General features: G+C 44.7%; 1 protein-coding gene and 1 long non-coding RNA gene across 2 annotated transcripts; one reads left to right on the top strand and one right to left on the bottom strand.

The window, feature by feature from the left end:
* The first annotated feature begins 1,663 nt into the window (after positions 1-1,663).
* LOC108641492 lies at positions 1,664-2,272 on the top strand. The gene is made up of 2 exons (XR_001922024.1): positions 1,664-1,904; positions 2,026-2,272. It is a non-coding gene; the product is annotated as an uncharacterized LOC108641492 (long non-coding RNA).
* Positions 2,273-3,430: 1,158 nt separating this feature from the next.
* On the bottom strand, positions 3,431-12,450 carry AP1M1 (adaptor related protein complex 1 subunit mu 1). The gene is made up of 12 exons (XM_018089231.2): positions 12,351-12,450; positions 11,684-11,840; positions 11,216-11,283; positions 10,536-10,666; positions 10,244-10,391; positions 9,729-9,855; positions 8,872-9,014; positions 7,963-8,034; positions 7,533-7,691; positions 6,791-6,916; positions 6,501-6,576; positions 3,431-5,538 (listed from the first exon to the last, which is right to left on the bottom strand). Exons 1-12 carry the CDS (start codon positions 12,390-12,392, stop codon positions 5,516-5,518), a joined length of 1,272 nt encoding a protein of 423 aa, XP_017944720.1. The 5' UTR covers positions 12,393-12,450; the 3' UTR covers positions 3,431-5,515.
* Between the last annotated feature and the right edge of the window lie 980 nt (positions 12,451-13,430).

The following is a 13,430-nucleotide window of genomic DNA, read 5'->3' as shown; positions in this document are numbered from 1 at the left end:
CTGTTTCTGCTTATTTATTTGACCATCAGCCTGCAAAGGAACTCAGAGTCTCCAGGTTCTAGCCCATAATTTGTTTTTGAGAACAACCCAGAGTAATTCCACCTACAATGTTCCTCCAGCTGCCAGGGCAGGCAACCAGATAAGATGGGCATAAAGAGATGTAGCATCGAGGGGGAAGGAGAAGAGGAAGAAGAGGTTATAAGGTTAAACTGGGCATAATTTCTGATATTAAGCTCAAACTTTTCCAGATCGTCTGGTTCAGTGAGTCTGTCAACAACCACAGAGCAGCAGAACAGCTGAAGTGGGAAAAGTGGCTTTAATCCTCCTGTGTGATGCCCTGGATTTTGCAGGGCTAGGGGTGGTCTCAGTTTCAGATGGCTCTTTGCACCACGTTCCTGGGAACTCAGCCCAGAAGGCATCCTGATAAAATAAGAATCCTTAATTTTCAGGAGAACAAATGCAGATCCAAGTTTAGCTACCACTCCTCTCTCTAAAAAAAAAATAAATAAATTACAGTTTTCTCTTTAGGACCCGGTGTGAAGGAGCAGGGCCAGACCTGCTGCTGCCCAGAGCAGTGCTCACACTGCAAAGAGCCCACACCACGATCCACACGCAGCCCCTGCACTGCCAGGGCCCAGGAAATCACAGGAACAGCCCAGGAAATGCAGAAGGACCATGGAATCACAGAATGCTTTGGGTTGGAAGGGATCTTAAAGACCATTTTGTTCCACCCCCTGCCATGGGCAGGGACACCTTCCACTATCCCAGGCTGCTCCAACTTAGCCTTGGACACTTCCTGAGATGGGGCAGCCACAGCTTCTCTGGGCAACCTGTGCCAGGGCCTCCCCACCCTCAGAGGGAGGAATTTCTACCCAATATCCAATCTAACCCTACCCTCTGTCAGTTTGAAGCCATCCCCCCTTGTCCTGTTGCTCCAAGCCCTTGTAAATATTCTCTCTCCACCTTTCTTGTGGGCTCTCTTCAGGCTCTGAAGGGCCACAGTTGGGTCACCCCAAAGCCTCTCCAGGCTGAACAACCCCAATTCCCTCAGCCTTTCCTCACAGCAGAGCTGCTCCATCCCTCTGATCACGCTCGTGGTCCCTCTGGATTTGCTCCAACAGGTCCATGTCCTTGCTGTGCCGGGGATCCCAAAGTCTCTCACTAATTCACCGAGGGCAAAGTGCCACAGCTGCAAAAGGGAACCTCCTGCCTGTGCCTGCAGTGAGCTGTGAGCAACTGTGCTTTCACAAACGCTGAGTCAAGGCAAGGCTGCAACTACAGGAGAAACGAGTTTTAACTGCGAGCAGGGAGGGCATTACTCAGAGAACGCTTTGAATTGCACGAAATTCCAGGGAAAAGAAGGTTGACGATGGCTCGTTTCCGTTTCGACGTCTCCCCCGCAGCACAAATAACATTGTTGCATAATTAATTACGGCGGCAATTAAGATTACTCACGGTCGGCCCTCAACTTTGCTCTCTCGCACCATTTTCTGCAGGGCCATCGACCCTCCCCCTGCCACGGCTGCTGAAATTACAAACAGCAGCGGGTGTCAACCACAGAGGAGGAAAAAAAAAAGAGCACCGAAGGCATTGCAACACACTGCATTTGGCACAAGATAAGGCCAGAGGTGCCAAGGTTTAGCCCTTTTTATTTTCACAGAATAAGGTCAGAAATAAACAGGTGCAATCTCCCAGCCAGAGGCAAACCCGCTCGGGATGAAGGGTTGTGGAGCTCTCTTCATGTGTGAGAATGTTTTGTGGACAAAACCAGCTCAGATTAGAGTCGGGAGGCACATGTAAGCACTGCAAACAGCGTTCAGGTATGCAAGGATGGCAAGAAGGAAGAGGAGGAAGATGCTAAAAAACACCCAGTGAGAGACTCTCCCAGCTGAACCAAAGATTTTGTAATGCACCCATTTAATGGGATTGGGAGGCAGGTTCTATTGAGACAAACCCAGTTTTCTCTGGAGGGGATCAAGGGTGTGTGGGGAAAAGCTCCTCCTTCTTTTATATTATATCACACAGGAGCTTTCAGACCACCAGCTGAGCCTGAATTTGTGACCCAGGGATGTGCAACACTGATGCCCAACCCCGAGAAGCTGCTCCTGTGGTGCTGCAGTGGCTCAGCCCTTCCCTCGGTGCTCCACTCCACAGGATGACCCAGTATCAGCCACAGGAGAGAAAAAGAAATAAGAAGTGTTAAAAACTGTCGAAATAGAGAAAAGTTACTCAACTCCAAAAAATCACACCGCATAAAGCTAAAAAAAATAAATAAAAAAAAAAAATTAATTACAGGTTCGGGGAGGTTTTTAATGCACTCAGGGGTGACTAAAATAGCTGTGCCTTCCAAATCGAGGCGCGTTGGGTACATACCGTTCGTGTGGCTCGTCCTGCTCCTCGCCGGGAAGCAGCGTGCTGGGAATGCCATCTACTGGCAGCCAGGGCAGGGGCACCCTGGCGGTGCTTTGGGGCCACCTCTCATTCTAAGCAAGCCCAGGGAGCAGCTACACACCCGCACTACGACGGGAAGTAAAGCTGCTCCGCCGGGGAGCGGCGCTGACGCACCTGGAGGGACAATTATCTAATCAATGAGTAATTAAATCCTGCGTAATGAGACGACAGGTCTGCCCGGGGAGGGAGAGAGGAATGTTTTCTGCTCCCAAAGATGCTGAGCCAGCACTCTGGGAAACCAGAGCAAGCTGGAAACACACAGGAGATACTCTGAATTATGCAAGTTGTCTTTAAAAGTCTTCTATATTGGCACTTACCTGTCACACGGTGGCAAACCAGCACATTTACATTTTTCCACGTCAGGTCACCGAGAAAAAGATTCAGCAGTTGCTGCAAGGACAGAACTTTGGGGGGAAAAAAAAGTTACTCCTAGAATCATAGAATGGTTTGGGTTGGAAGGATCTTAAAGCCCATCCAGTGCCACCCCCTGCCATGGGCAGGGACACCTCCCACTGTCCCAGGTTGCTCCAACCTGGCCTTGGACAATTCCAGGGATGGGGCAGCCACAGCTGCTCTGGGCAACCTGTGCCAGGGCCTCCCCACCCTCCCAGGGAGGAATTTCTTCCCAACATCTAATCCAAACCTTCCCTCCTTGAATGAGAGCAAGTGCAGGAGCCACAGCCCATCTCCTTGTTTCTGCCTTTCTGGGGACACAGGGACCCACACTTTGACAATGAATGGATGATGAGGGGGTTATTTTGCCTTCTGATCACCAATTTTGTGGTACCTGGGTGAACTTTGCAGAGAACAACAGAAAAGCAAAGATTCTGTCAGTATTTGGTGAACAAATCAGGAATATCAATACTTGCAGCTTTTATAAAGTCCTGTTCTACTCATCCAGGTCCTGCTTTAGAACAACTGGGGGTACTCTAAGATGCATTAGGGTAGATCAAACAGAAAAAAAGAGCAAACCAAGTGATTCAAAGAGGCCTTTCTGCCCTTTATTACTTTCTGGACAAGTACAGCTGATGCCCCACCATCAAAACAGAGTCAAATTGCAACAAAATATGAGCAAACATGGTTCTGGTCCACAAGATCCAACCTTCAAGAGGAAAACAAAGCTCTGAAGAGTCACATTTTACAGGCATAATTAAAGCAAACACTTTGAAGGATAAAGTCAGCAGAAAGTGATTTGTCAACTAGTTACAGTTTTAATATAAAAATGTTTAAAGTTCAGCCATAAGCTTAACTGTTCAAATGAAAATGAGTAGTGGAACCAAAAGCTTGAAGAAGATGATTTGGTTTCAACATCAAGTTTGTTGGGTGACAAATACAGTAACCTTACTCCAGAATACACCTGCCCACACCCTAAAATCAGGTGTCTGGTTGTTGTCAGGCACCATCAGATATCAGATTTCCTGAGGCAGATGTTCTGTCATGTCCCAGCAGCTGCAGCTCAGGGGAATTTGGCTGATTTTTTGCTAATTGTATGTACAGAGATATCTGTTTACAGCCTACAAGGGTTCAGTGAGGACAGTGACTGAAACACTTTCTCACTCTTTGTGGACACTCCTGGACTCTCCCCCCCAGTGGAGAACTTTGCACTCAGTGTTATCACACCACATCTGCAGACACAGACATTTAGCTTTTGATGGTTTAAGTTTAGCATCTGTCAGGAGCATTAAATTCAAACCAGAACATCCTAAAAATTGTGTAAAGAAAATACTGATAACCGTCACAATTCTCCTGGAAAAAAAAAATATAATCCACATAACTATGTACAGCCATGCCAATTGTAGCTTCTCTGAAAAAAAAAATGAACTGGCATGTAAAAAAAAATAATAATACCTGTAAGAATAACATTGTGAACTGTTATTCATTCTGCTGGGAAGTTACAGTAACAGCTGTTTACAAACAGAAAAGACTGAGAAAGAAAGTATTTCCCCTTAGGGCAAATAAAGTTTAACAATTCTAGCAAACTATAGCAAAAAGGGGAAGTATTTGCCCTAAATTAACACAAAGGCAAGCTGGAAGAAAGATGGCAACTGTGTTTTTATTAGCCTCTTCATAAACAACAGTTTGCAGGAAGAGGTGGGAGTATATTACTATTATCTGGAAAAATAATAATAAACCTCCAATCTTCCCTCCAAAATTCATCACCTCTAAAATCGTTTTGGTCTTTTAACAGTTAGTCCCAGGCTTTATGCCTACACATCACAGTTTGGAACTTGTGTTAATGAACAGAAATAAAAAGAGCAAATACTGGTCAGTTGGCAGAGGGTTTCCAAGCCCTGGGGGTGTCCCAGGGTGGGAACTTTTCCATCTGCATTTCCCTGACTGGAGCCAGCAATCCCCCCTGCTTCCACAGAGGCCTTCCCACAGACATTTCCTCCTGTACTCAGTTAACTCAGACTTTCACAAACCCCTATTTTTGTTTCCAAACCCTTCACTTGAAGCTGTTCCCTCAGACTAATTCCTTTGAAACCATGCAAAACCAGCAAATAGTATTTTTTTGACTTCAGATAATTTCAACTCATATTCTGTAATTTTTTTTTATAAGTTAACAGAGCTTTGAATGAGTTAAGGCACCCAAATGCCCAGAAAAAAATAAATACCTTGGGCTAAATACAACTAAGTGTTCAGCAGTCATTTAATTGCACAATCACCTCCCTAATTTGTAGCACAACTCTGCCAATATCTTTAGAGACCCTAAAATACAAATACTCTGTGACTGTAATGGACAAGGCATCGACAAGACATTCTCAAGGTTCTTTCTGGATTCCTGGCTCCTCAAGGTAACTGCTACTCCTAAAGTTAATTAGCATTTAGCAGCAAGATCAGCATGTCCTAAGAACGAAATAAATACTCACACAATCAATACTAATGGTTCAAAAGCTCAGACACATTACTGAAAACAATAAATTTCCAATCTTTTCTCCTGCCAATCCAAGATTGCAGAAACGAGACCCTTGGCAACAACATTCACAGCTCTCAGGACCACAGAAGCTTCTGCAAAGGAATTCTTGGCCTGAAGTTTTGTTGGCTGTGGTGCCTGTGAGGTGTTTTACTGTGTTCGGAGCTGGTAGTCTGTGAAGGGGAAAGAAACAACAAAAAACCACTTTTAGTCATTTGTCTCATTAAAAGTAGGAAAGCAGAGCAGCAAACTGGGATAAAATGCATTGGTATATTAATATATATTAATGTTTCTTAATACAAGAAAATAGAAATATCAATAAAGCACTGAGAGGGGGAATGGCCTTAAGGTGAAGGAGGGGCAGGTTTGGATTAGATCTGAGGGAAGGAATTCCTCCCTGGGAGGGGGGGGAGGCCCTGGCACAGGTTGCCCAGAGAAGCTGTGGCTGCCCCATCCCTGGAAGTGTCCAAGGCCAGGTTGGAGCAACCTGGGCTAGTGGGAGGTGTCCCTGCCCATGGCAGGGGGTGGCACTGGATGGGCTTTAAGTTCCCTTCCAACCCAAACCATTCTGGGATTCAATTACTCTACAAAATAAACCCAGATCTTTGCTTAGAATGGCCATGAGAATGAGCTCTGAAGGGTTAAAGGTAACTGTGGGCAGTCATGCTTAAATGCCAGAAAAAAAAACCAAACTAGAAAAACAGCAACAAAACAAACAAACAAAAAAACCCAACCTACTCACCAAAAAACCACAAACCAAAACAACAAAAAAAATTAGCAACCAATAAAAGAACCAAACCAAACCCCACCACTTTTACTTGCTAAAAATCTAGTACATTTTATTAGCCAGTGTCTGATACATTTGAAGGTTGGCAGAATCTGTGTGTGAGCATATTGTGAATGTGTGTGTTTTCAAATTTACCTCACCAAATTCCAGCCTAATTAGAAAATAACTTGAACAGCATTACTGTTTTATATCCTACTGGGTCTTTCAGTCTTTCATTAAGACACCAAAAAAGGGGTCTAGAAAAAGCAGCATATCTTCATCTACTGTGTGCAGGTAGTTTCATACCCAAGAATATGAGTTTCAATTTGTAGGTGTATCCTGGAGAAATAAAACACTCCCTTCTCTTACCTCCATTCTGGGTGATGTACCTGACCCATGGCAGGGCCTGGTAGCCACTTTTCTCAATTATCTTCAAGTAACGAACCTGGAAAGAAAGATCTGTAAGATATAAACTGCCCCATGTTGGTTTAAAACAGCATTTAGTAAAAAATAAGGAACAAAACAACCACCCTTTTTCAGTCAAAAATGTGTTTTATGGGTAAAACTTGAAGAGGAGTCACATCTAGAAGATGAGAAACAGCTCATGTGTTAGAACCCAGCATGTGAATTTATCATTATTTCCATTTTCAGCTACTAACCTGGATTCCTGAAGTGGTGAAATAGGGAATCTCAAACTTGACACTAATGGGAGGTTTTCCTTCCTTGTCTTCAGCTTCAACACTTGGAAGTCCAAAGTGAGCTCTCATCAGGTATTCTTTTCCACCCTACCCAAAAGGGACAGATTTTTTTTTCTTGAAACAAAATAAATTAAAAAAGAACTTGCAATGATACATGAGGTTTTATTAATGTCAAACTGCTGAACTCCACTATTCATTCCAGCTCTTCTCCAGGGCTTCAGAGTGACATGTGTTTTTATTTTAAAAATGCTTTTTGTTTTTAAAGTTGCAGAGCCAGCCTGAGGCACAATTCCTTTTCTTCCAGCCTCACACTCAAGAATTCAGATTAAATGGTGACACACAGCTGCACTCTCACATCACCAGCAGTGGATAGAGCTCATGCTTGTGGAACCACCCAAGAAGCAGAGCCTGACAAAACTCAAACAGCTGCTGCTAAAGCCAGGCCAAAGATTACACCATCCACAGGCATCACTAAAAAATCTGCTCTCTAATCTGGTTCTGAAAAAATATCCCAGTGAAACAAATATAAACAACATGTATTACACCAAATTCCAACCCTTCATCCATGGAGAAAGAGGAAGAGGCCACTACTGCTCATCTGACACTGTCAGAATTTGCTCTAGGCAGAGTCTGAACATCAATGAAATACTGATGGGAAGTAATTATTACACTGCTGGGTGATAAGAGTAAAAAGAACACTCACTGGAAAAGATTTAATGGACCAGACAATCTCACTGTTCTCTGGAACCCATTTGACACTCCCAACAGTGGTTTTGAACTTTGGCGAGTCGGCGTCGTTTGGAACTGGGATGTGAATCTCCACGTTGTTGGCAGTTGATCTACGTTTAAATTGACTTTTTGCCTAATGAAGGAAAAAATATAATCAACAAAGGAGGCTCTAAGTATTTCCATGATGCTGGTGGGTTCAGCTGTGAGACACAGAGCTCCCCTCCACCCCAACCTGCATCCTGAGAACCACGACACAGACTGTAAGTTAAAATTAAGTGTTCAAAGAGATCCAAGCCCCACAGAAATACTTAACACTTGTACAAAAATGCACATATTGCTGGTTAAGCTTTGAAAATAAATGAAAGAAGACTGAAATTGGCCATAATTACTGAAGGATGTCTGACCTTGATCATGTACTCGATGCGGCTGTGGGAATGTTTCTCAATCACAGACTCGATCCAGATCAGGGGTTTTACCTGATGGGGAAAAAAAAAACACTTCACAGCTCTGGGTTTCACCTGAAACAGTCATTAAAATGTTGCTTCATAAAGCTACACTCAACATGTGAACCCCCACAGAAAACAGAGCCTGGGGTGTCCAAATTGACAAAAAGCCGTGGTTTAATTTAAAAGAAATAATTGTACAAATGAGCAAGTATTGATACACCAATGAGCAAATGCTACAAGAATTATAAGCTTGAAAATGTGTGGCTCACATTAATCCCTAATAACAAACACTTGCATAGGAAAATATTTGATAGTTTAACATACCATGGACTGAACTACAGCAGCTCAGTCCCCAGCATGAAGCTCTAAAAAGCCCTAAAAACCCCTCTAAGACTTAAAAATAACTCTAATTCAAAGCATTGCCCTTAAAATAAAAAATAACTCGAAGTTTATAGCATCTTATAGACCCTCTGTAGATTGAGATTTTCCTTTCCTGAAGGGAAAGGCATCCTCATCACTGAGACTGACACACTGATAAAACTAAGTGATAAATTCTGTTGTAAAGCACAATGAATGGTTACACTGACATTTCATTATGTAGTTAGATGAAAAAAACAGAGTATTTAGAAAACATTAAAAAGTCAAGAGTATTTAAAAACTACTGAATAGTAGTTGAAAATACAGAGACTTATTGCCAAGTTACTTCTTAACTCCTTTTTCCTCCAAAAAGAGCAAACTATTAACAGTTGACTTAAAAACTCTTGTACTGCCCAAGATTTGAAAAAAAAAAATAAAAAAATTAAGGGAAAGCCATTGTGGCTACAATTTAAAGCACTCTCCCTTCAAAAAGCAAACCCCCAGACTCACGTGGGTGTTCAGACGATAGGACATGAGCTCAAACTCCCCGTCGGGGGGGATGAAGGAGATGGTCCTGTCGTTCTCGAAGCGGGAGAGACGAACGCACTGGTGGAACTTCACGTCTTCCAGCTCTACTGATTTACTCTTCCCACCTGGCAGAAAACACCACAGGTCAAGGTCCTGCACGAACTGTGGCCCAAGTCTCACCACAGCAAAGCTGCTGCCTGCTGACAGTCCTCCCTTCTAGCCAACACTTCCTAGGAATAGGGAAGGGATTGTCCCCCTGTGCTGGGCACTGCTGAGACACCTCGAATCCTGTGTCCAGTTCTGGGCCCCTCATGACAAGAATGACTTTGAGGGGCTGGAGCATGTCCAGAGAAGGGAATGGAGCTGGGGAAGGGGTTGGAGCACCAGGAGCAGCAGAAGGAACTGGGGGAGCTCAACCTGGAGAAAAGGAGGCTCAGGGGGGACCTTCTGGCTCTGCAACTCCCTGACAGGAGGGGGGAGCCAGGGGAAGTCAGGCTCTGCTCCCAGGGAACAAGAGGCAGGATGAGAGGAAACAGCCTCAAATTGTGCCAGGGGAGGTTCAGGCTGGACATCAGGAAGAATTTCTTCACTGGAAGGTTGGTCTGGCATTGGAAGGGGCTGCCCAGGGACGTGGTGGAGTCGCCATCCCTGGAGGGATTTAAAAGCCATGTGAATGCAGCACTTGGGGACAGAGTTTACTGGCGGTGTCGGTTAATGCTCGGACTTAATTTCAGAGGGCTTTTCCAGCCTTAACGATTCTGTGATTTCCTTGCTATGCCCAGGCCTCAGGCTCCAGATCCCACCTCTCCTGATTATCACAGCACCCCCAGGACACTCACGGCCCGTGTTGTCAAAGAGCACTTTGTCGTTGAGCCCCAGGCGCAGCTCCGGCATTCCCGACAGGAACACCCGCATCTTGATGGAGCCCACGATCTCGCTCCGTAACACGTTCCCGTTGGCACTCACCTGGACAAGGAGGCACAGAAAGGTAACACTGCTCTGATGTGGCATGTTGGGACACCAAGCAACACTCCCACCCCATCCCCACGCCCCGGGGTTTTCTTGGATGTGTTTCTCCTGAGGAATTAATCCAGCACAGCAGAGTTAGATCAGGGAAGTGATGGCACAGAGAAGGAAAAGACATATTCAAAAATCATCAGTACAAACAATTAAAGGATTATTTGTACTGGATGTCCCTGAGACCACTTAATCTTAATGACTGATGCTGCTTTGAGTGGCACAGCACACCAGCCACAGTCAGTCTGACCTTTTATTGCAGACTTTCATACAAAAAAGCTCTTTATAAAACTTCCCACTCCAATTCTCATTAAGAGTTCAAGTTCAAGGTACCCACCAAAAGGTTAACAGACTCTATGACATCCAGGAACACCTCGTTTTTCCTGTATTTTATGCCTTCTGATCTCCATGAAACAGCATTTGTAACAGTGGCAGGTGGGCGTGGGGCTCCAGTTTCAAGTTTGTGACCTTCCTGAGTGATGTACCTTCACCAGCCACAGGGTTGGCATGAAAAAAATGAAAATTAATCTTTTTTCGACACTCAGAACAAGCCAAACATTTGTTTGCCCACAGAAGAATGCTCAAAACTCTCCGAGGGCTTTGTCACCGTGATGCAGAATGGTACTTACTCTTGTAAAATTTTACTATCAGTGGTTTGTGGATACCCAAAATCCATAAGCTCATCTAACAACTCATAAATAATAACAAAATTATCCCTAATGCTCTCTTCTTCCAACTCCTTGAAATATTCAGAAAAAACCTGAAACAAAACGACAGGAGGGAGGGGGAGAAGAAGAACATGAACTGAGCAAGCAGAGCACGCACAGAATGTATTCCTGCACCCGAAATAACCATTTTAGAAAGCTCCAAACCAAACCCCAAACTCCACAAACAGCATCAGGGAACCCACCTCCATTAAAACTCAAGAGAGAAACAATCCCAGGAGGAACTCTGTGATGAAAAATATTTATTCTGGAGGAAATATTTTTCACAGCAGGTTAGAGATGAACGGAACACAGGTTCTATTGTGACGCACCACTACTCATGCACCACTTCACAATTCTCCTCTGGGTGCTCAGGTCTTGTGCAACTACTTACAGCACTTTGCCCCATCCTTTGCCTACTCAGCTACAAAATATCAGTGCCTTTTTTTAGTGGTTAGGGAGATAGTTCTACAAAATAATCAAATATAAAGTAAAAATGCTATTGTCAGAGTTCTTTAAAAATGCAAAAGCTCTTTGCACTTCTATCTGAGGTCAGATTTAGACTGAACTGAAAGCAGAGGTTACTTCCAAGATTTCATACTCACCTGAACTACTTTATATAAAAATGAAAACACGAGTGATACACATGCATTCTTCTTAGATGTTGCAACAACTGATAAAGGATGTTCAGGAAAAGTGCATTCAAAAAAAAAAAAGAAAAAAAGGTTTCCTAAGTGCATTTCAAAAAGCCTCTAAGCAATTAGAGCTGGCCAGAAAAACTAAGAGTTAATTATTTAACAGCACCTCTGATCTAAGGAGATGGGAAAATAAACCTCCAGGAAATAATTTATTAGAGTAAAATTAATATAAACACCTTATACTGCTGGTGCACATTACATTATGTAAAGTATACATCAACTTTATTTAATATAACCTATTTTATTTAACCAACTTTATTAGATAACCAAATTTTTTTTCATCTTATGTGACTTCAGCCATTCTCCAACTTGCACTTTGTCACTAGAGAAAATAAGAGCAGCCCTTGGCCTTTCTTTCAGCAGCTCAAAGGATACGATACAGGTTGTTGTGTTTAATCCACATGAAACGAACTCCTCCGTGTGCTAGGATAGGGGAAAGCGTCCCCTCCTCCTCCTTTTCCATAAGGATCGGCATAAAATGCTCCACCTCTGACATGTCCACATCTCCGCGGTAATTCCGACAGATCAGAACCTACGGAGAGAGCACCTTGGTTTTTTTCTCTTTTATAAGGGTGTTAGCACGCAAGAAAAACACACAAGGCCTCTCTAAAATCGCTCTGCTTCCCTCGAGTCTCTCTGCACGCAAATCACGCCGCCAAAATACTTTTGCTGATTAGGACGCAAATACCGATATTTCACTGCGAAGTCGCGCATTAACTCTTCCCACGGTTATTCCTTATCGCTGCTCGCGCCCCAACAATGATTTGAAGAGGGGAAAACAAGGAGCTCCTCTCAGGCAGAGATTAATAACCGCGGGCCGCGCTGCCTCACTCAGCATCGCGAGGGGACACAGGCCACGAGTGCCCTGTGCCGGGGTGGTGGAACCTCGGGGACAGCCGGGGGTGGCGGCGCGGCGGTGGCGGGGAGGGAGCGCAGGGCCTCGCAGCCCTTCGAGCACCGCGGCGGGCCCTTCAGAAGGCGGAGGGTCCCCGGGGGCACCGCTCCCCCCCGGCCCCGCAGAGCCCCCGCGGCCAGGCCTCACCTTCCCCTTGAGGTCCAGCACATACACGGCGCTGGCCGACATCGCCCCGAGCCCGCCCGGGCCGCGTCCCGCCCGCTCCCCTTCCCTTCCGCTTCCCCCGGCGGTTCCGACGGAAGTGACGTCACCGCCCGGGACAGGCCGCGCCTCCGCGCAGAGGTACACGCGGAGCACCGCGGGAGCGGAAGGACATCGTAATCAGAGGAGTGCTGTTAAATAGTCCCAGAATGTTTTCCCCAGTTTTATTCCCGCTGGGAATGAATGGTCCGGTAGCGCTGGCACAGCGGGGTGAGGTGTTTTCCCCCATAGTGCTGGCACAGACCCCGGAAAGGAACGAGGGTCTGTCCAGGCTGAGGTGGGAACCACACTGAGCTCCCCTGGCTCAACCAGAGGGACCAAATTCGGGTTAAAAACAATATTCCGATTATCCCAATAGTCTGATTATTCCAGTATTCCAACTGAAGAGGAGTGACAGGATTTTGAATGTCGAGGTATGTGTCGTCCCTCACAGGGGGTGAGAATTGTAAAGGCAGGCATGGCCCCTCCAGAACTTCACACACAAAATTCGCCCCGATTTTATATGTAAATCAGCACCAAAAAAAAAAAAAAGGATGAAACCAGCGCTTTAATAAGTTATATCAAAGTTACAAGTTGCAGCAGACCCCTCACCTCTGAAAGAAGTCTGAATAGAAATACTGTTGTCCACAAAATCATATTTGTTACCTCGAGTGCAATACTCAAGAGAGACACTGATTATATATTCCAAAGTTGCCAAGCTTGGGTGCTCAGTGTATTCCACAAATCCAGCACCCCAACTATCAAAACTTGGACATCACTGACAACTTGTTGGCTGCCCTCTCTTCCCTGGATTAAATCTCCCCTCTTGTTGATTAGGTTTAAAAGTGTACAAAGATCAAACATGAAAGAACATCCTTCCTTAAGAAAATTTTACATACTCCACACTTTGCAACATCACCTCTGAAAGAACTTGATAGAAAGGAATTTTACAATTCCCATAACTTACAAAAGAAACTTAAATATGAGACTGTCAGACTCTTCGCTTCCAAAAAGGAGAACAAATAA

Source organism: Manacus vitellinus, unplaced genomic scaffold (genome assembly GCF_001715985.3).
Source record: "Manacus vitellinus isolate BGI_N305 unplaced genomic scaffold, ASM171598v3 scaffold_64_pilon, whole genome shotgun sequence".
Classification (NCBI taxonomy): Eukaryota; Metazoa; Chordata; class Aves; order Passeriformes; family Pipridae; genus Manacus; species Manacus vitellinus.
The sequence above is the reverse complement of the archived record's forward strand: the minus strand, read 5'-3'. Positions and strand labels throughout refer to the sequence as shown.